The sequence below is a fragment of the Archocentrus centrarchus genome, chromosome 19 (assembly GCF_007364275.1).
Source record: "Archocentrus centrarchus isolate MPI-CPG fArcCen1 chromosome 19, fArcCen1, whole genome shotgun sequence".
NCBI classification, from domain to species: Eukaryota; Metazoa; Chordata; class Actinopteri; order Cichliformes; family Cichlidae; genus Archocentrus; species Archocentrus centrarchus.
The window spans coordinates 12548192-12567787 of record NC_044364.1 but is presented as its reverse complement, the minus strand read 5'-3'; the positions used below and the strand labels follow the sequence as shown (position 1 = coordinate 12567787).

General features: G+C 39.8%; 1 protein-coding gene across 1 annotated transcript; it reads right to left on the bottom strand.

Annotated features, from left to right (window-relative positions):
* Positions 1-1016: 1016 nt before the first annotated feature.
* Positions 1017-18537, bottom strand: itgb3b (integrin beta 3b). The gene is made up of 15 exons (XM_030755450.1): positions 18349-18537; positions 17024-17109; positions 16167-16371; positions 15830-16082; positions 14549-14711; positions 14123-14284; positions 13897-13992; positions 12847-12936; positions 12199-12333; positions 9263-9707; positions 6438-6660; positions 6243-6343; positions 5539-5658; positions 2737-2903; positions 1017-2177 (listed from the first exon to the last, which is right to left on the bottom strand). The coding sequence occupies exons 1-15, from the start codon at positions 18419-18421 to the stop codon at positions 2109-2111; spliced, it is 2388 nt and encodes a 795-aa protein (XP_030611310.1). The 5' UTR covers positions 18422-18537; the 3' UTR covers positions 1017-2108.
* Between the last annotated feature and the right edge of the window lie 1059 nt (positions 18538-19596).

Sequence of the window (19596 nt, the reverse complement as noted above, 5' to 3'; positions counted from 1 at the left end):
TAAACTGAGCCTGTGGTTCGATTAAACCAGTGGTTCCTCAAATTGTGGAGTGCAGAGCCACTGCAGGGGGCCAGGATGATGGGGTGGGGGGAGGGGGGCATCTAAAGCTGGAAAACCACTGATCTAAATGAAGCAGTAACCTCCAGGGCCAAAAAATGAAGCCAGCAATGAAATGTTAAAAAATGCAGACCACCCATGTCCACATGCCCAACTAAATGAGATTAAAAAAGCATGTTGAGAGTCTCTTATTTTAAAGGTTTGGGGCTCTATGGATAGTTTCCACTTTAATATTCATCATAACAACCTGGGATGATTTTTTTTTTTTTAATAACTCATGCCTGTTTTGTGTGTGCATGTGCATTGCACCTGTACAGTTTATGGATAGAGCCTGCTAACCATGCTTGATAACCTTGGCTGATAAGTTAGCACTCAACCCTCTTGTCTAATATGGTAACATCTTGCTCACCCCCCCCCCCCCAAGATCAGCTTGAGATCAGATCTGTACATGTGAATTTGAGTCATTGTATCAGTTCTGTTAACCACCTGCAGATTGATTCCTCTTTTTCCACTTGGTGGCGCTAAATAGCTTCACAGGGAGGCTTGTCAGAGGCTTTGCACCTGGGACAAAGGGTTTCCTCAATGCATGTTATGGTGAAAGGGAACCTATTATGCTTTTCCTCCATATTCTTGTGTTGTTTTGGATAGATGAACTGCACTAGATGAACTGTGCACAAGGACAAGCAAGTTAAACCTGCAGTTTAAGTCCAGGAGGTGGAAGTAGCACGTTGCATTCAAAAAGCCCTGCACACTCAAGTGAGAGTTGAGGATGGTTATCATTTTATAATAAAAACAATAATTCTAATGAATGAAATTAAAACATTATCCTTTTAAGCTGATGGATGTGGACAGCAAAATGTACTTGCAATGTTATAGTAAAACGCAAATTAAAGGTAGCAGTGTCACTGTAGACTGTAAATAAAATGGATATTGTAGCAAAACAGCTCTTTGGTTGGTTGGTTGTATTTTTTTAATGGAGGGGTGCTCAGTTTTATTCATCAGGTTTTTAACATAAAAAACAGAAACACGGCAGAACTTTGTCACTGTTGTACCTTTACTTGTTTTCAAAGCTCTGTTTCAGACAATTTCTTCCTACTTTTGAGTCATTATCAGTGAGAATGAATAACTCTAATATGATCACTTTGGGTGCAAAGATCTGGCTGTGAGCACACAAGCCCCACCACCTGCCATCCAAACCTTTTGTTTGCAAGGGGCAGCGAATCGGAAGAAAGCTGGCTTAAAGACAGGGGAAAAGGATGGCTTGCTTTAACCTTAATGTCTCCAGTTACATGGTTATAACATTCACTGCATTAGAAAAAAAAAAAATGACTAAAAATTACATTTCATGTCTTTGCAGAAAATTAGGTAAACAGTCTTCACACAAGAAAATTTCAGTATATTAACAGTTTACTCCAAATCACATGATATCTGTTGGAAGTCCCACTGGGTTTCACAAACAGGAAATCCCAACACTATGAACAATTCAGGTTCTATAGAGAATTAAAGGATAAGTTCACCATGTGTCATGTCATGTGGATCCTTTTGGTTTTATTTTAATAAGTAAAACATTTGTCTTGGTGCCAAGAGTTTTTTTTTTTTTAAATGAGAACTCAAAAATTATCTAAAGAGGAGCAATGTCTGTAGGTACTCCTGGAATACCCCTGGTACACTGGGAAGTACATAGAACCTCTTAGATCTTAATTATCTAATCACTACATTTTGCCCAGATCATCCATATCTTGCAAAAAAGTTGAGGAAATTTCCCCTTTCGTGGCAAGGTACCAGTTTGGGTGAACTAAACCTTTATTATGGACTGCACAACAAAACAAGTCGTGGTCAAACAAAACACCCACCTGTAGTACAATAGTACTACAGGTGGGTGTTTCATGTCAAATCCCTGATAAAATGTCTCCTCAGAATGATTTCTACATATTTACAAACAAATAATTATTAATTATTGTGTGACAGTAGAGGCCTGCACATGATTCGCTGCCTTCTCACAGAGGATTGTAGAAGTGCATTATTTCATCCTTCATCTCTGTTCAGTAGCATCAGTCTTTTCCTCTGTACGTGATGTTTGTGAAGGTCGATGTTGCTCCCTTGTAAAGAGGATTGTGCCCCTGTTAGTCAAACATACATAAAGACAAAGAAAGTCAGGAATTTTATGGTAATAACACAATAGAAAGAGTTCACATTTAAAACAGCTATTCCATTTCATTATTTAAGCATGACACCCATCAGACATGTTAATTTGAATGTGTGGTTTGTGTTACTTGTGAGCAACCTAAACCTACTGTGATTCCTTGTGGTTTTAGGCCTGTGGGATTTAGCTGTGTTCTGGAGGCCACAAACAGGCTTATTACCAGTAAAGGCTGATTAGCGTTGGCTAATTTAAACCCAGCCCTTCCGTTGGCTGCTTTTTGTTCTGCTGGTAGTAACAGCACGCCACAAAAATAATAAAAAACATCTTCAGAAAACGGGAGAAAGCCACTGCGTGTGTGGCCTTTTGTGTGTGTTTGTGAGTATCTGTGTATAGGAAGGTGCAGGCATTTTTGCATACTTGAGTATGGGCAAAGATCATGAAGAGAAGATTTTTAGGTACCACTGTTGATATGAATGCTTTCTATGATAATGTTAAATAAATACCAAAATCAGTATTTTAGAGCTGCATTCACTCACTGTTTCCCACTTGGCACGAGCGCGTTCTTCCTCAAATTTGGCAAACTCTCGCCTGTCGTGGATGGTAACCAGCAGCTTCCAGATAAGCAGAGCAGCCAAGCCCAGGAATAAGATGGCTCCAGCCACTGACAGAAGCACCACCAAAATGTCTGGACCCTTGGGGCAGTCTAAATGGAAGAAGGAAGTGAAAAAGGAATGAGTAGAGTGGGGACACATGAGAAGATAAGCCAGAGACCAGGCCAGAGGAAGTGTGATTTCATTACTCTGTTTCCTCCCTTTCTCCCTCATTGATATTACTATTGCAGCAACGCGGTCTTCTGCTAAATGACACGAGTTGTCAGAGTCAGGAGTATGCCACTGAAATAATACCTGTTGTAAAGGAAGACATACAGCTTTAAACTTGATGGTTTCATTGCTTTTAGTATGACTGACAGATGTTTTCTAAATGCCATGACAACAAGGGCAGCATAGCTGTGCTGAACAGGCAATTAAATACCAGAGAGAAGAGTGGGAGATGGGCTGAAGTGGAAAACAGTAACCTCTAACAGCAAGGCCACAATTCTCTCGTCCCTCACTGTGGTCTGGCAAAACTCTACAGTGCTCTAACTTGCACAATTTAATGATGGCCATACACATGACAACTGACACTATTCTCTTTCAAAGAATCATGGACAGGAACCACTCCACTGCCAAAGTGGAACAGCACGTTTGCTCGCCTTGTTCATTTTGTTCCATCATTAGCTGTTCCACACAACTTCTTTTAAATCATTCCAGCAAATATGATTCACAGTCGACCAGAGGGATGTAACAGGCTGAGCACTGCTAAATTTAAAGAGTAACTTGCGAGGTGAGGAAACGTCACCTTAACACTGTCGTTAGTTCACTCGTGTTTTGGCCTCAGAGGATGCTTTCCAAAATACAATCTTGCTGCAAAAAAGTTTGCACAACATCAGTTGTAGTACATGATAATCCTCTACATGTTAGTTTTTTTTTTCTACAGTCTTCTTAATCATTTTAAGTGGACATGACTCAGTTAAAAAAGCTGATGAAGTGAGACATCTAAGCCAAGATATGATGATGCTTATGAGGTAATCAAAGCTTATTAAACCACTCCCACACAGTCCTGAGTTTAGAGTTCTCATTTTAAAGAGACACATCCTTCATTTCCTTCACCATCTGGTCTATTTGTGTCTCTAATGTATGTTCGCCAGGTCGACTATGTTGGTATATCTGTGTAATGTGTGGCTACGTGCACACATGCATGTAAATAGCAGTGTTGGGCAACTAAAGCAACCGGGGTGAACTTTTACGGCCAACATCAAAGCTGCTCTCATCTTCCTTTTTCTCTCATTCTTCCTTTGCTCTACTTCCTGCTCTTCAGCTGACCCTTTGATGCCTGTATCCCAACAAAGTTTACATGCAAATCACTCTCAGTCGGTGCTTCAAAACATTATTTATTAATGTGATTTCCCAACTTTTTCTCATGTTATCTTTGAAAAATTGCTTAGTAAACTTTGAAGCCTGAGTGTTTCCTATCTTTGCCTTGTCTCTTCTAATTTTCCTTTGTGATACAGCTTCACGTTTCCTTTTTAAATTTTTCTTTGCTGTTCTTTTGCTTACTTATTTTATTCCATATCCTTAAGAGGGGAGCAGGAGAGGGCCCTTCTCTCGAGGATATGTATAGTCAGCATGTTCCCAGAGGAGCTGGGCAGCTATTTACAGCCCTCTTTGCCACGGCAGGGTGCACCGTGTTCAAGGCAAATTGTGGTGTACTTCTGTGATACCCAGTTGTGCTTAAATTAAACACACACATTCATTAAAGGTAAACCCAAGTACAGATTTTCTCTCAGGGCAGAAAGCTATTTTACTGCCCCACACTTTTTCTATTTGGCCACTTAACAAGTGAGAGAGCAGGCATCGGGGGAGTGACAGCTTGTGTTTGGGTGAAGAAAAAGCAGCAAAAAGGTTTGCCAGATATGAAAAAAACACAGATGATGGTGAAAGTTTGTGGTTATGATTTTATCCTCATCTATTCAGTGCTTGTATTGATTATGTCCGTCAGCAAATTCAGCAAAAAAAGGCAACATTTAGAGTTGTATTTCCAGGCCTCAACATTATTAAAGAAAAAAATTAGTAATAACGGTGAACTGATTGATGGGCTAAAGAATGGAATTTGACAATTTCCAGCGTTCACAGCCCCTGTTGTTGGCTGGTCAATCTCACGTATGACTGATTCACTGCGAGTGAAGACACAAGTTGGCCAAAGTAAACTGTGGGGGGGATCACTATGAAAAAAAAACCTAATCCTTAAATCACCCTCACCCAGCTGAACATGGATGTTTTAAAGAAGCTAAAAAAAGGCCAAGTGGCTAAAGCTAAAGCTGTCCAGAGCTCAGAGCCAGCCACAAGTCAGCAGACTCAATATGAGCAAAGCGCCAAAGCAGATGAGGAAAATGTAATTATTTGTACCTCTTTCCAGTAGCAGATGGTTTATTTTCAGTTGGTTCAGTGAGAGAAGATCATGTAACTTACCTCAGTTTGGGTGGAAGTGTAAAGCTTATCCATTTCTTTTATTATGGAAATAAAATTTTGCACTGAAGAAAAGTTGATTTTTGTTAATTTACTGTCAGTTAAAGTTCTTAGAAAAAAAAAAAAAAAAAGCAAAATCAGCAAAAATTGGCATCAGCTGGTCACACTTATAAAAACAAAACAGAAAACAGAACCGGCCAAGAAAATTGCAAACTTTGTATCTCTAATTAACACTCATGCGTCAGGTATCTGTGTAGGACAAAGATCTCTTACCTGGCTCTTTGACAACATAGAGGATGGATTTGCCACTGGCATCTTCATAGTACTGAAAACGAGCCACACAGTCATTCTCATCTTTGTAAGTGCAGTTCACAGCATTTGTGTCATGGAGCTCTGTGTGAAAAATGCAGAGGAAATGGTTCTTCAATTAGATATTGTTTCCCTGCTTATCACATATATAAAGTTTTGTTATACCACTAAAGATTGCCGTGAATTCCATGAAACACATTTTGTGAAGCTCACTTTAAATTCCACAAATGTTACTGCTACAGGTCAGTACTGTACTTTACAGTGGCTAAAGTTCTCTAATTTGATTATATTTTAGCTTTTATAATTATTAAACACCATGAGTTGCCAAATCTGTCACCGTTTAGCAAAAGTTAGACTGAATGACCCCTTTAGTGGACTCTTCCACCTTGTGCGTTTAGAGAGAGACAAACAGCGTTGATGGTACTGGCTGAGTGAGAAACTTATCACCCTTATTATTTATAATGACAAACACAATGACTTTACAAACTATTATATCTATATTGTTCCCAGTGTAGGAACCGAAACCGCATTCTGATTAATGTCTTCTCAGGGATCTATATAATCTATAAGCATTAGTAAATATCTATATTAAAGTAGCATTATTAATCATTAGTAATGCCAGTAGTGCCAACATACAAGTCATGTAAACATTACCACCAACATCTCACCTAATTCATCCACAAGAATGATCTCATCCTTGCAGATTCGAGAGCAGGTTTTATCTTCAATCAGTTTGCCCCTCTTGAAGTGCTTACACTCCACACACTCCCTATCAGGATGAAAAGTATCAACCGGGCCATCAGTTTATTTCAAGAAGCCAAATTTAACTTCTCTGCATACAACCTGGTTGTCTGCAGACTCACTTCTTCATGGTACAGGCGTCGGGGCAGGTGGGGCACTTGTCACATGTGGCTCCGTAGGCACCTGGCTGTGTACACTCGCAGGCTCCGCACACACACTGTCCCCTCCCACTGCACAGGAGACCCAGGCTGGACATGCATGTGTCTGTACGTCTGGAGCAGTTACAGTTCTCACCCTGCCAGTCTGGCGCGCACTGGCAGAAGCCACAGTTACAGACGCCATGCCCTGAGAATAAATAATAAACAAGAGGAGGACAATGTGACAAAATAAGTTTTATGTGAAAAAGAGGGTGTGGTGGGAGTCTGGGAATAGGGAGTGTTTTAGCAGCAGGGATGGTTGTAACTTAAATCATTCAGCATGAATTTTTTTAGCATCAAAATATGCTTGTTATTTTAATAAGAGGTCTTACACAAACGTATTAATTCTGTTTTCAAGCTATAACCAAAGCTTACACATCAATTTGTTATTTTGATGACTTTATCATTCCAAAAAAAAAAAAAAGAATTACACATCATTTTCTAGTCTGCTGGGCACAAGGTATCTTTGTAAACTCAAGAATTTAAAATAAATGCATTTGTTTAGGTTGTCAACATGAGTTTGCAATGACTGGCCACTGATTGCTAAGTGGTTATAGGTTGAAAAATATAACCACAAGAATAAAGACATTTTAATTGAAACAAATTTTATTCAAGTTCAAAGTTTTTCAAGTTCAAAGTTCAAAGATGTATTATTTGTTGCCCAGACATTAAGTATTGCTGTGAGTTCATGACTTTTGACTGGAAACACTGGAATGCAGAAGTGTTAAGTAATGTGTATTAAACTGCTAGAGGTTAAAAACCTATTTCATTGTGTGCCTGCGGTGTCGGCAGTGCTTTTATTTTTGGCTGCATGATGAAGTGCATATGTGAACAAATTTGTACACATCGTTGTTATTCCATCCAACTCTGTATAAGTGTGCGTACGTGCCAGTAAGAGTGACAGGGCAAAAACACTGCGGCAAAAAACTGTCCAGATAAACAATGACACAGGAAGCTGCTTGGCACAGCCTGACTGGATAAAGGATGATACACGGATAAGCTGTCATTATCACATGGCCACAGGATTTTTAGCTTTTAATTTGACCATTCTGTGGAGGAAAAAATAATGGTCCATACACTGAACAAGATATTTCAAGACAACAGAAGACTATGTTCTGCACACACATAATCTGAACATTTCCAGTACTCTCCCACTTGGCCAAACATGGGTTTATTTTTAGAATCATTACACCACACCAGCCAATGAGTAAGCAGAAAGGTATTTTCATGTTACTCTATGGGCTTTGGGGTGTACAGGAAAACATTTCCTTGTGAGACCAGTGGAGATGGGGGGTGGAGGATTTAGTGATATATGAGCTCTTAAGATGCAATGAATACTAAGGCAGAAAGCAGTTGGTGCCAAAGTTTTGCTTTATGCAATTAGCAGACCTCAATTAAAAACATTTCCCCAGGTCAATCTCAAAAACTGTCAAGTCTTACACGCCATAGCAAAGAGGAACAGGTTCTATGCTGAGCACTTTTGATAAATGTGTGTAGATTCTGACTCCATGATCCAGATTTTTAACCTTTTTCTACTTGTTCTCTCTCTTTGCACCTCCAGTCTGACATTGTCCCATATTTAGGAGAGATTTTATCAAGCTTCATGTTAAGAGTGAAGAACCAAGGTTATTATAGTTTACTAAAACTCCAAATTAAAGGTGTGAAAAACATTTTAATAGGAATAAAAATAACAAGTAGACTTTCAAAAAAGACAAAAACCAACTGAAACGATATTGTGCACTTAGAATATGTGTGTGCACGTGCATGTGTGTGTGTGTGTGTGTGTGTGTGTGTGTGTGTGTGTGTGTGTGTGTGTGTGTGTGTGTGTGTGTGTGTGTGTGTGTGCATGAATCCCTTCAAATTCTGTGGTACAAAAGTTTTGGATGACAAAAACACACAACCTGAGCTCACACTCACACACAGTGCGCATACACTGAACCAGATGTTTATTGTGAATGTAGCCCATATCCTGGGCAGAGGGGCCAGTTTTTATTGTATATAATTCTTCCCAGATGAGGTGGGTGGCAAGTCAGTTTGGTGAAAAAGACAGATGACCTCAGCTACAGAGGCGCAAACATTCTCTGAAACTACCACAACCATACAGAAAATTCAAGATAGAAGTCAGCGGGTCATTTTAACCTACTCCAGCTTTTATGGATAGGACTATCTCTTGGCTGGGTTTATCTCAGCTGTTTGCAAGTAACTTCACAGTCACTGTGCCCAGCCAAAAAAAAACCCCCAAAAAACAAAACAAAACAAAAAAACACAAAGAAGTCTCTCCCCCACTAGTTGCTGCCCCCACTGAACCACAGTGTACCATTTTTACACTTAAGCACATACACATAAGCTAATCTTTGAACAGAGGTCAGCCCATTTTAAGCCTTACTGCATTACTAAGTTGAACTTGCCAGCAGCAGTTACATGTTTAACTGAGAGACATGGGTAAATGTCAGGAAATACCATAACTTACTAAAAAGTTGCAGTATTGCTTTTAGTAATCAATGGCTAATAATAATGAAGTCAAACACATATGACCACAAAATTGTGATGTTTGTGGTATCTACACCTTGAATTTGAATTTTTTTTTTTTGAATATCAGACTATTTTAGACTGACATAGTAATTTTTGTCAGTTGACTAACCTGTTAACCATTAACCATATCACTGAGTACCTATTCATTTAAAAAAAACAAAAAAACCCTAAGCCAAAGTAAATGAATGTCTTTCTTTCTGTAACTCATGAGGCCTTACCTGAGCAGAGCTCTCCCTTGTAGCGCAGGCAGTTGAAGTCATCACACTCGCACAGCTTTCCCCAGACTTTCCCAAAGTCACTGCTGTGGCACACACACTGGCCACACACGCAGTCCCCACGGCCGCTGCAGATAGAAGACTGAGGTCCTCCAGGCCCTGCAGGTCCACTGCAGTGGTCCTGCGCCGTGGGGTTATAATCGCCTTCAGCGCACTCACAGTGGGGCCCTAAGCGACCTGGGTGGCACAGGCATATGCCGCACTCAAAGGTGCCATTTCCATTACTACATTTGGGGCTATTAGGCTGTGCTTTGGCCTGGCACTTGCAGTCACACTCAAAGGTGACAGTGATGGAGAGGGAGTCCTTGAAGCCCACAGGTTTGATGATAAAGGTTTTCTTCTTTTTGGGTGGGCAACCACGAGCACGAGCCTCCACACTGAAAGAGACCTGCCAAAGAGTACAGAAGTGTAAAAAAAAAGTACCTTTTTACTTGTATTTTTATGGCATCCAGACTCAGCATTATCTAATCACTGTCAGAGGAAACAGCACAAAGCAGATGTAACACAGGGAATGCCTCCAAATGTATTTAGTCAAAGTAATTGTTCATTCAGTGCTGCATGCCAGATCTGGTAAATGCGGGCAGTTACTACATCTGGAGAAAAGGCCATATATGGAAATAATAATAGGAGCTGAGGCACAGAGAAAGAAATGTGGTGGAGGCCAGAAAATGTCACCTGGAGTGAGGAAAGAAAGAAAAATAGCCAAAGATGTTTAGATGAAGAAAAATGCAAAAAGTAACAAAGAGAACTGTTTAAAGTGATAATTAATTCAAATGGCAGGGGACAAAAAAAGGATCTTAAGACAAGTAAACATGAAAAATAAAAAAAATAAAGTTAGAGACTCTGCTCATCCCCTTCTTCCATCATTTACTTTTTGACGCCAAGAGAAAAAGGGAAAATCCAACTCAGACAGCAGCAATAAGGGAAATGGAAAGATACCAAAAAAACATATGGAACCGATGTGTTATTTTTGTATTCAAGATGTGATTATAGACAGCAATGTCTTATTTCCAAAGCAGAGAGAGGTTACGTTTGGACTACAATTAGATTTTTTAAAAATATAATTTGTTATAAATTTACTTACCACTGAAATCACTAAAATAATAATGAATTTACTATTAAATTTCTAGAAACTCCTTGTAACAAAAAAAAAAAACTACACTGAGAATAAGCTGATTCATCTCAGGAAAGGTGATTTCCTGAATGTGGCCTGTATGCAAACAAGCATCCTCATCTGAAAAAATAAGTAAAAACAGGAGCATGTACCAAGAACTGGATGTGACAAAGATTATGATTAACATCAGCTGATAAAACTGTATCACAGTCAGACTACTGCCTCTTCTATTTTTTGAACAGAATCCACCTTATTAATCATAAACCACATTCTTCTTCTTTATGGAAAAAATACTTTAAAGTGGCTCAGAAACTTTTTTCCCTGTACTACAAATTTCTGTGGGCCAAATACCGCTTTTTTCTCTCTCTTTTTTTTGATTCTTACACTTTGCTTCTATAGTCGTGACTGCAGTGCAGAAGGGGTACCGTGAGGCCTAATGCATAATAAGCTTTCTATGTAACCTTTCACTGATTAAAAACAATCAGGTATGGCTATTCTTTTAAAATTGTTGAAAAAGCTCATAAGATTATTTGAGTTTACAGTCGTGTGAAAAAGAAAGTTCACCCTCTTTCAATTCTAAGATTTTACATATCAGGATATCATTAAAAAAAATTCATCTGGTCCTCAGCAGGTCTTAAATTATTTAAGAACAACCTGAGATGAACAGCAACACATGGCATATTACACTGTACTGTTAATAATTTAACAAAAACTAAAGCAGTGAATGAAAAACTAAGTGCACCCTTACTGCTTCCATAGGAATTAAGAGGGTCAGTAGCAGCCAGGTGCTGATAATCAAATGCATTTGATTAAACACAGCATATCATCAGCATGTGCAATCACGCAGGCCATTTCCAAAAATTATACAGTCCATGATTGTGCGGTGAGAAAGATTATTTACAAGTAGAAAACAGTCACGATAGTTGATAATCTTCCCAGGAGTGCACAAACACCTCACACCAACTGTAGAGGACAGTGGTGGAGGGGTGATGATTTGAGCTTGTTTTGCAGCCACAGGACCTGGGCACCTTTCAGTCACTGAGTCCATGAACTCCGCTGTATACTAAAGTATTCTAGAGTCAAAGATGAGGCCATCTGTCTGACAGCTAAAGCTTGGTCAAAATTGGGTCATGCAGCAGAACAATGATCACATGCACAGCAGCAAATCTACAACAGACAAAGAAACTGACAAAGAAAAGAACCAAAGTGTTGCAATAGCCCCAAGTATAGACCTCAACCTGACTGAAAGGCTGTGCTGGCACTTTAAGAGAGCTGTGCATAAATGAATGCTTTCAACCCTCAATGAACAAGGTGGTAATGGTCGTGAAGGTTCTACAATCTATTGAATCATGTGGGTGTACTTAGTTTTTCACACACTGCTTCTGCATTGTGGCTTCGTCTTTTGTTCAGTAAATAATGACACAGTGTAATAAGTCGTGTTATTGTTCATTTAAGGCTGTATTTACCTAATTTTAGATAATGGCAAGGACCAGATGATTTTTTTTTTTATTATCTTCTTAGTCTGTGGTAGTCACAGCCACTCCTGACCACCACTCGGCTCTGCATCTGGCCATTGTATGCACAAGTAATCCCTGTGAGCCAAAAACCCAGGCTTCAGAATGCTTAGTTTCAAACAGTTTTTTTCTACTCATGGATCTGTATAATACTAATGAGAGAGGGAGGGAGTTCTTAATTCAAGCACCCAGCTCTGGCAGTGAACAAAAGCCAGCCTTGTAGCTCCACCGCAAAGTCTAGAAGAACTAACCGTATCTCCTATTTTGAGCCCGGAGCAGGATTTGAGGCCAGGGATGACCTCTCCGTTCAGGCAGGTGGCGTTGAAGGAAAGAGACAGTTCCTCTGGCACGCCCTGAAGCTCCAGTTCCACCTTGGAACGAATTTTCTGACAGCAACAGAAAAACAGCAGAAAAGGCAAACATGCACACGTAGAAGACAGTTTTAAAACTGGGTAATTTCCTCTCTTCTTGAAATGTAAAATCAATAAAATAAGGGTCAAACAAGTAACTCCTAATAAATTATACATGACATCTGCCTTCTCTAATTACATGTAGGGCTCTACATTTTATTTGAGTGTATATTGCACCTGTGCGCACACACCACAGAGAGCCAGAATCACTTTTCAGCTCATTCACCTGCTGCCTGCATAATAAACTCAAATTTTAACATAAATAATGAAACACAGCCAAGAACCTCCTACATTTGGTCAGCTTCACACTTCAGCCGCTGGGGAATTTCTACTAAAACACTGGCTCGACTCTACGTATGACTCACATGCTGTGGGTGTGTGTCAACAAACACATGTCATCCCCTCAAACACTGTCTAGCCAGAGATGTGTGAGTGTGTGTGTGTGCGTGTGTGTGCGTGTGTGTGTGTGTGTGTGTGTGTGCCACTTACTTTGTATGCCTTCAGTATGAGCTGAATAACATTTCCCGAGTCATTGGACAGGGTTCCTACTGTGGTGCCAGGAATCAGCTCACTGTAGTTCTACAATACACAAAGACTGTTCTCATCCTGGACAGTCAGCGAGTCTATTAATCATTCATCAATAGCTGCTAATGCCATCTGCATCTCATCAGTTGTATAATATACGCACAATGCACCCATCAAATACCCTCTAAATAAAAATAATAATAATCCTAATAATACTAATTCTAATTTGTTAATTAGTTTCAGAGGTTTTAACAATCTGCTGTTATATTATACAGTAATTTATCATTTTTGTGATAAAATATTTGCATGTTTTTCAGTTGTTTTCTGAGTACAAAAAGAAAAATGATTGTGGTTATTTAGAGACCACTGAGAGATGTCACACTGTCTGCTGGCTTCTCACAACTGTTTTAGAGAGCTACACAACATCTTTATGGTTGGGAGTTACATCAAACTCATGGGTACCCAAAATACTTTGCAGTCACATCTTTCTGTCATTCATCAGTTTGTTGCAGTTATTGTTTTCTGTTTTTGTGTTTCCTCTCAGTTCTGTTTTTAACCTGTATGACTTATTCCAGGTCTTCACCTGTAATTTACTGCTAATCCCTCTGACTTGACTGGGAAGTGCTCCCATTGTTTTTAAATGTGCTGCATTCATAAAAGCTACTTGACTTGACATACAACAGTTTCCATCCATCCAGTAGATGAAACTGTGTATTAAACACTATTTGGCAACAGTTAGTTGTAACAGTGTTTCCAGTTTAGGAAAAACTGACTTTGTCTCCTTCAGTGTCTGAACAGTGTGCGAAAAGTGATTTCCAATGTAGCATCCAAGAATCTCTCTCTTTTTTAAAACCCGCGTGGTTTAGTGGACATTACTGAAAATACTGTTTTATGGTTAAAGATAAATGTGGACTGGGATTTGTTTTCAGTTAGCCTTTTCATTTTTTGTCTGTTTTATGTGCATTTCATATGTTGTCACAGTCAGAAGTCAGTGTGCACTGCAGAGCTCCTTACCTGGTAAAGGGTAACCACGGGGTTGGTGACTGCAAATATGAGGTTGATGTTGTTCTCTGACATCTTCTCCGTGATCAGAGCAAGAGAGGGGTAATCCTGTGGTGACAAACGGACAGTGAGGTTCAGCGCATACTGTTTCTCTGGTTTCTGCAGGCCTGCAGTCCTTCTCTGTTCCCCTTTCATACTGTGTGTGCATAATGAACATGCAGCTTTAATATGCACTAACCATGGTTGTGGACTTGCTGTAAATATTATCAGAGTTCAGATGGCACTTTCCATCATTGGGCTCCACGATTCCAGCCAGACGACCATCCAGAGCCACGTGAGTCTTTGCGTCTGAAGTGAAGATCAGAAGGTGGGAAGCACCTGGACGCCAGCCGATCTGCTCCTGGTTCCCGTTAAACCAGGTAACAGAGAAAAGGAGGAAAGTAGGGAAAAAAAGGTTTATTTTTCAGTGAGAAATCTTTTTTTTTAGTTCCACTTTAGTGGGCACTTAACGAATGCCTCAAAGCTCCTTCTGATTAACTTAATGTTACCATCAAATCTTTAAATATTTCTGCGCTTACGTGTGTATGACGGAAGAGTAAAAGAATGCAACACCAAATCTAAGTTATGTGTGTGAGATGGGGAAACGTGCTGCCTGGCTCTCCACCTTGCACACAGCAGCCTGGATGATGGCATCAAAGCCTCCCTCCGGGGCATCTCGGTTTCTGGACACCATCTGCTTCTTCACCTCCTCTGTGAAGCGGCCCACTTCCTCCGTCAGAGACAGGACATGTTTGTAGCCAAACTGGGGCAGACAGGTGGTATTGATGCTGTCAAGTAAACAGAAATTAAATGTCTAATTTAACAGATAATCAAACTGGTGTCAACTTCAATAACTGATAGCATCTCATATACAATATAATAAGCAAGATGTTAAGTAAACACATTTGGATGTCATTTAATTAGAACAACTATAACTTGAATGCAAAATGCAGCTTCCCCATAAACATCTTCTTGATGAGTTATCCCTTACAAACTGGCTACTTACATATAAGATTAACTTCATTTTAAATTTTGACATTGCTGGTATTTTAATGTTAAGTAATATATACATAAATAATTCCAATTGACCAAATTTTTTGTATTGGACTCCCTTCCTGACACAACCCCAAAGGGATCTGAGTCTCTTCTTGGTATTGAACCAGAGATCTTTCACTTGTTTGCCGATGCTAATGCTAATCTGAAAGCCTAGAGATGTGAGTGGAAAGGTCTGAGCACTGTTGGTAAAGTTTACAGCGGCCATGACTGTCTGTTTTTTACTCTAAAATAAAGTGGTGGACATAGTGACCAACAACCAGAAAACAGCCATCAATAACCTGGCAAGGGTAAAAAAAAATAAAAAAAAATCCTCTTAAAAAAATTTCAATTTAAAGCTCCTTAAAGGTAAATGTTCTCTCCTGTGTTCATAATTCATATAAAATACTCTTCTTTACTGTGAATGGACCCCTCTCTCTCTTTGTCTTGGAGACTACAACAAATTCTTCACTTTTCTTATCGCTTATCAAAACATTCCTGCAGTCTGGGTCTCACTTTATGTGAGCCGGAAAGCAAACGACCCCAGAGACATTAAACCGCCAAATCAACACGAGAGGAGCCTCTGGGTGCAGTTCCAGCAGTTTGCATCGCGATGCTCTTCCTCCCTGAGTAGATTACCTGTGGCTGATTCACAGCAGCTGACCAAGCACTTGGGAGCCACTGTGAGCCTTTAACAAGTGCTGAGACTCTGAGACTGCCTGCGTTATTACCGAGCAACGCTGTGTTTAAATGCGTCTTTGCATGACATCATCTGCGTGATGCAGCTACTTAACACACGCAGACGTAAACACTGAAACCGCTGAAATCAACACTGGAGGTTACCTATCAAGCATCTTGATTTCTTTCCTTTTACCTGTAGCAGGGGTTCTTTACAGCCTCTTTGGGTGAGATGTACATGTAAGGTGAGAGCGGCTTGTCCACGAAAGCTCCAAATCCCATGCGCAGGTTGCTGGTGGTGCGGTTCATGGCCTCGGCCAGGCCTTTGCCGAGCGTCCTCAGCCGGGTGAGGTCATCATTCATGGAGTAGGAGAGATCCATGAGGTAGTAGAGATCTACAGGGTAGTCCTCTACCTGGCGCACCTTCACTGTGAAGCGCTTAGCATCATCTGGAAAATGAGATGAAGGAATATTTAATATTTAAGCAGTAATACAAACAAACAAAAAAAATTACCTTATTTGTATGTGCTCACCTGGCCTGAGGGTGATGTGTATTTTCTGCGGCTTTATCTGGGTAACGTCTTGTGTTGCCCCTGCTGCCTTGTTACTGAGGGGCCGGTCCTCAATCACCTGCAGTTTGCTGGTCGGAGACTCCAGAGCTGATGGAGCACAGCCCGCTGCTACCAGGTTACTTTTCAAATCACAACGGGACAGGCTGGCAACTCCTTGACCAAAGTCCTGAAAAAAGAGGCAGGACATTTTATAGAAAAAAAGCAGACTCCAGTGATCTGAATGGAATTTTATTTCCACCTGTAATACAAATAAAGAAAGGAGCACATATTTGACTGATTTAAAGGCTAAATTGTAATGGGGGAGCACAGAGAGTCTAAAAATTGCCTAATCTTATGTTTCCTTTTAATACTCCAATAAACTTTGTACCCTAAAGCAGTTCAACCAGTTTCTCTGAGTACTCAGGCTGAAGTCATCCTGAAAAAGTTTGTATTTCACTGAAAGGCTGAGTATGTTGACTCCCACACTTAAATTGACTGTATTTAATTACTGCACCCAGAAAATATGACTATATCCTCATGCACTAATAGGATGTCAGTCACTGAGTCTCACATAAGCATCCCACTCAGAGTCAGTGAAGCAGCTGAAACCCTTCATTTGCTGTTCTTCTAACTCTTAAAGTGACACGTGCTAGTTCACAAATCCAAACCCAAATATTTCAGAATGTGAATGGAGTCAAAGAGTAGAAGTGGCTCAACCACTAAGAACGTTAAGAGTGTTCTTCCAAACCAGATTATAGCTGGCTGATGAAAAGAGCTGTACCAGCCTGGCTGGCAGAAAGCTCAGTGTGTAAATGAAGCGAAATGGAAAAGGACCCCACCTCTTGCGAGCACCACGCACAGCTGGGGTGCACATCCAGACATTGCTTGCATGTGCTGGCTCCTCTGGAGGTGCAGACATTTGAACCTGGAACCAAGAGAAGAAACAACCAAGAGCAATTATTAATTGATAATGGTTGCTTTCACTGAGAGAAATATAGGGATCATCTGCTGTGCCTGGACATGAATTTAAATTTACCAGAATTTTGGTTCATTTTTCATCAGAAAGATGAAACCCAAAGCGAATGTGTTAATCACACAAAACCTGTAACCTTAAACATGTAATTCACAGCCAAATGAAACCAGTCTCAGACATGGTCATGTGTTATGCAGTGATGAAACAAAAGTATTGCACCTAAGTGCTGTTTCGAAGCTTTTTCTGCTTTATTACCTCATGTATCTGGCAGCATTAATGACTCTTCAAACTGAAAAGTAATACAATTCACAGCTGTTACAGTTTCTGCTGGGATCCCCTGTCATGTTTCACACCTCTGTGAGTTGTAGTAGGGCGATTGCCCTGCCTGTCCAGTTAATCACCTTTAAACCACCAGAATGAGCTTGTGAAGCTTCGGAAGGCATCTGACTCCTTAGAGGGGGTTCACCAAACCATTTGAATGTGCGCTATTTGTAGTTGGAACCACCTTCAACTCAACTGCAGCTACAACAGCAAATTGCTGTTTAAGATGACAGTCTGATAACGTAAATTATCAGTCACAAGTGACAAACACTTTTTTTTCTTGCGTAGCTTGAATATACAACATTTCTATAGTTTTCCACTACTGTATACATATTAATGAAACGACTCTAAAAATCTACTCTGTACATAAAAAAAAATCAATTTCAAAAGATCCAAACTGTTCTGCATTCTTAACCATTCCCCAAATGCGAGAAAACAAAGAAATGACCTACTGAGCAAGTATCCTTATGAGTCTGCATTAATGCAGCTACTCTGTTATTCCTTATATTCAATCCAGTCCTTTGTGCCACTTAAAATATTTTAATAAAACTGTTATATGTTTTACAATTTCTGTGTTGCCCAGGTGGACATTTTTTTTTTTTTTTATCTCAGTGAGACTTTTTACCTGAATAAATAAAGAATCTGCCAAAAACTGACTGCAGCTTCTATTTTGTGAATGTTCCTTCTGGCTCAAAATGACTTGATTTCATTCACGAGAGGCACGTTTGGCAGACTACAACAGTAGCAATCATTTCTGGCAAATATCGCTTTTTTTGGGAGATGATCACTTTTTAAAGTCTAAAGCAGAGTTCCTTAAAGAGGTGCAACCCTTGTTTTTCCATGCTACGAGAAAGAAACAGCTAAACTCACCGCAAACTGCTGTTATTCCCGCAAAGACCAAAACCCACAGGCATAACATCCTCTGCGTCTGGACAGCGCTCATCCTGCTGAGGGCTCTCTGAGAGGACACAACCCGTCAGTGAGCTGAGGTGCGAGTACGAGCAGAAATGAGCCAGAACAAATCCCCTCTGTAATCCAGACAACTCCAAATAGAGTCAAATGTCTCAAAGCCACCCCTCTACTCCCCATCCGGAGCTCTCATTATTATACTATTAAATATAGTGGGCGGGGAAAGCGCAGCATCCGAAACTGCGAGATTTTTTATTTTTTTTTTAATGTCGTGGAGGGCAGGTCTCAGCATTAACACACTGTTAAGAAAGTCAGTTTTCACAAATAAAAATAATAAAAGCAAATGCACGTTAAACAAAACAATAACCATTTTAAGAAAATAAAAAAGGTTTCTGCTAAATGGATCTAAATGTTTTTAACCCAGTGGTAAATATGATACACTGGCTTAGTAACTTAAACTAGGTTTTACAGGGTACTACACCTGAATATACGGGAAACACACTGCCTACTAGTGGACAATAACTGTAAGGACTGTAAAGTAGTGTCAATAAAGCCACAGCGCTCCTTTTTGGCGTGTAGGACGCAAAAAAAAAACCAAATAAAAACAATAGCCGCTCTTTCATAAGTACCACAAAGGTTTAATTTGTGACCTAAAGACCCCCAAATTAGTAAAAGAATTGAGTTTGTTCTGAAAAATATGCAGTAATTTGAAGCTTCTGAAGCAAACATGGCCACATCATTTATTTTTGCTTCTTCTTCTAAAGCCCCCGAGAACCATTAACTTTGAAAATTAAAGAGGACTATATTCATTCACAGGTGAGTTTTGCTGGCATTAATGCGACAGGTGGGTCGTTTTTGTTTATTTTATTATTAATTTATTATTATTAAGGGACAAAGAAACTTCTTAGATATGATTCTAATGCTTCAATGGCACAAATGGTACCCTGCGTAGTACCATTTGTGTCCACCAGATGGCATTCCTGCAACATGTGTTTTTTAGAGCCACTGAAAGCATGTGAGTGAGTTAATGATGCATCCATGCGCTACATCAGGCAAATGCAAGTTTTCAGGTGCATTGCCAGAAATTGAGCTTTAGTAGTAAGACTGACTATGAACACTGAGGGTTGACTTCACGCTGCTGCAAGGCAAGCAGAGATCTTTAAGAAAGGAATACCGGGAAGTTATCCAAGTTTCATTAAAAAAAAAAAA

What these genes read in the sequence shown, in the direction of transcription:
- itgb3b (XM_030755450.1), bottom strand. Translation starts at nt 18,421, where the DNA reads ATGAGCGCTGTCCAGACGCAGAGGATGTTATGCCTGTGGGTTTTGGTC. An exon ending in GGGAATAACAGCAGTTTGCG is followed by an intron (nt 17,110 to 18,348) that starts GTGAGTTTAGCT and finishes TCTTGGTTCCAG; the next exon opens with GTTCAAATGTCTGCACCTCC. An exon ending in TCATACTGAAGGCATACAAA is followed by an intron (nt 12,334 to 12,846) that starts GTAAGTGGCACA and finishes TGTTGCTGTCAG; the next exon opens with AAAATTCGTTCCAAGGTGGA.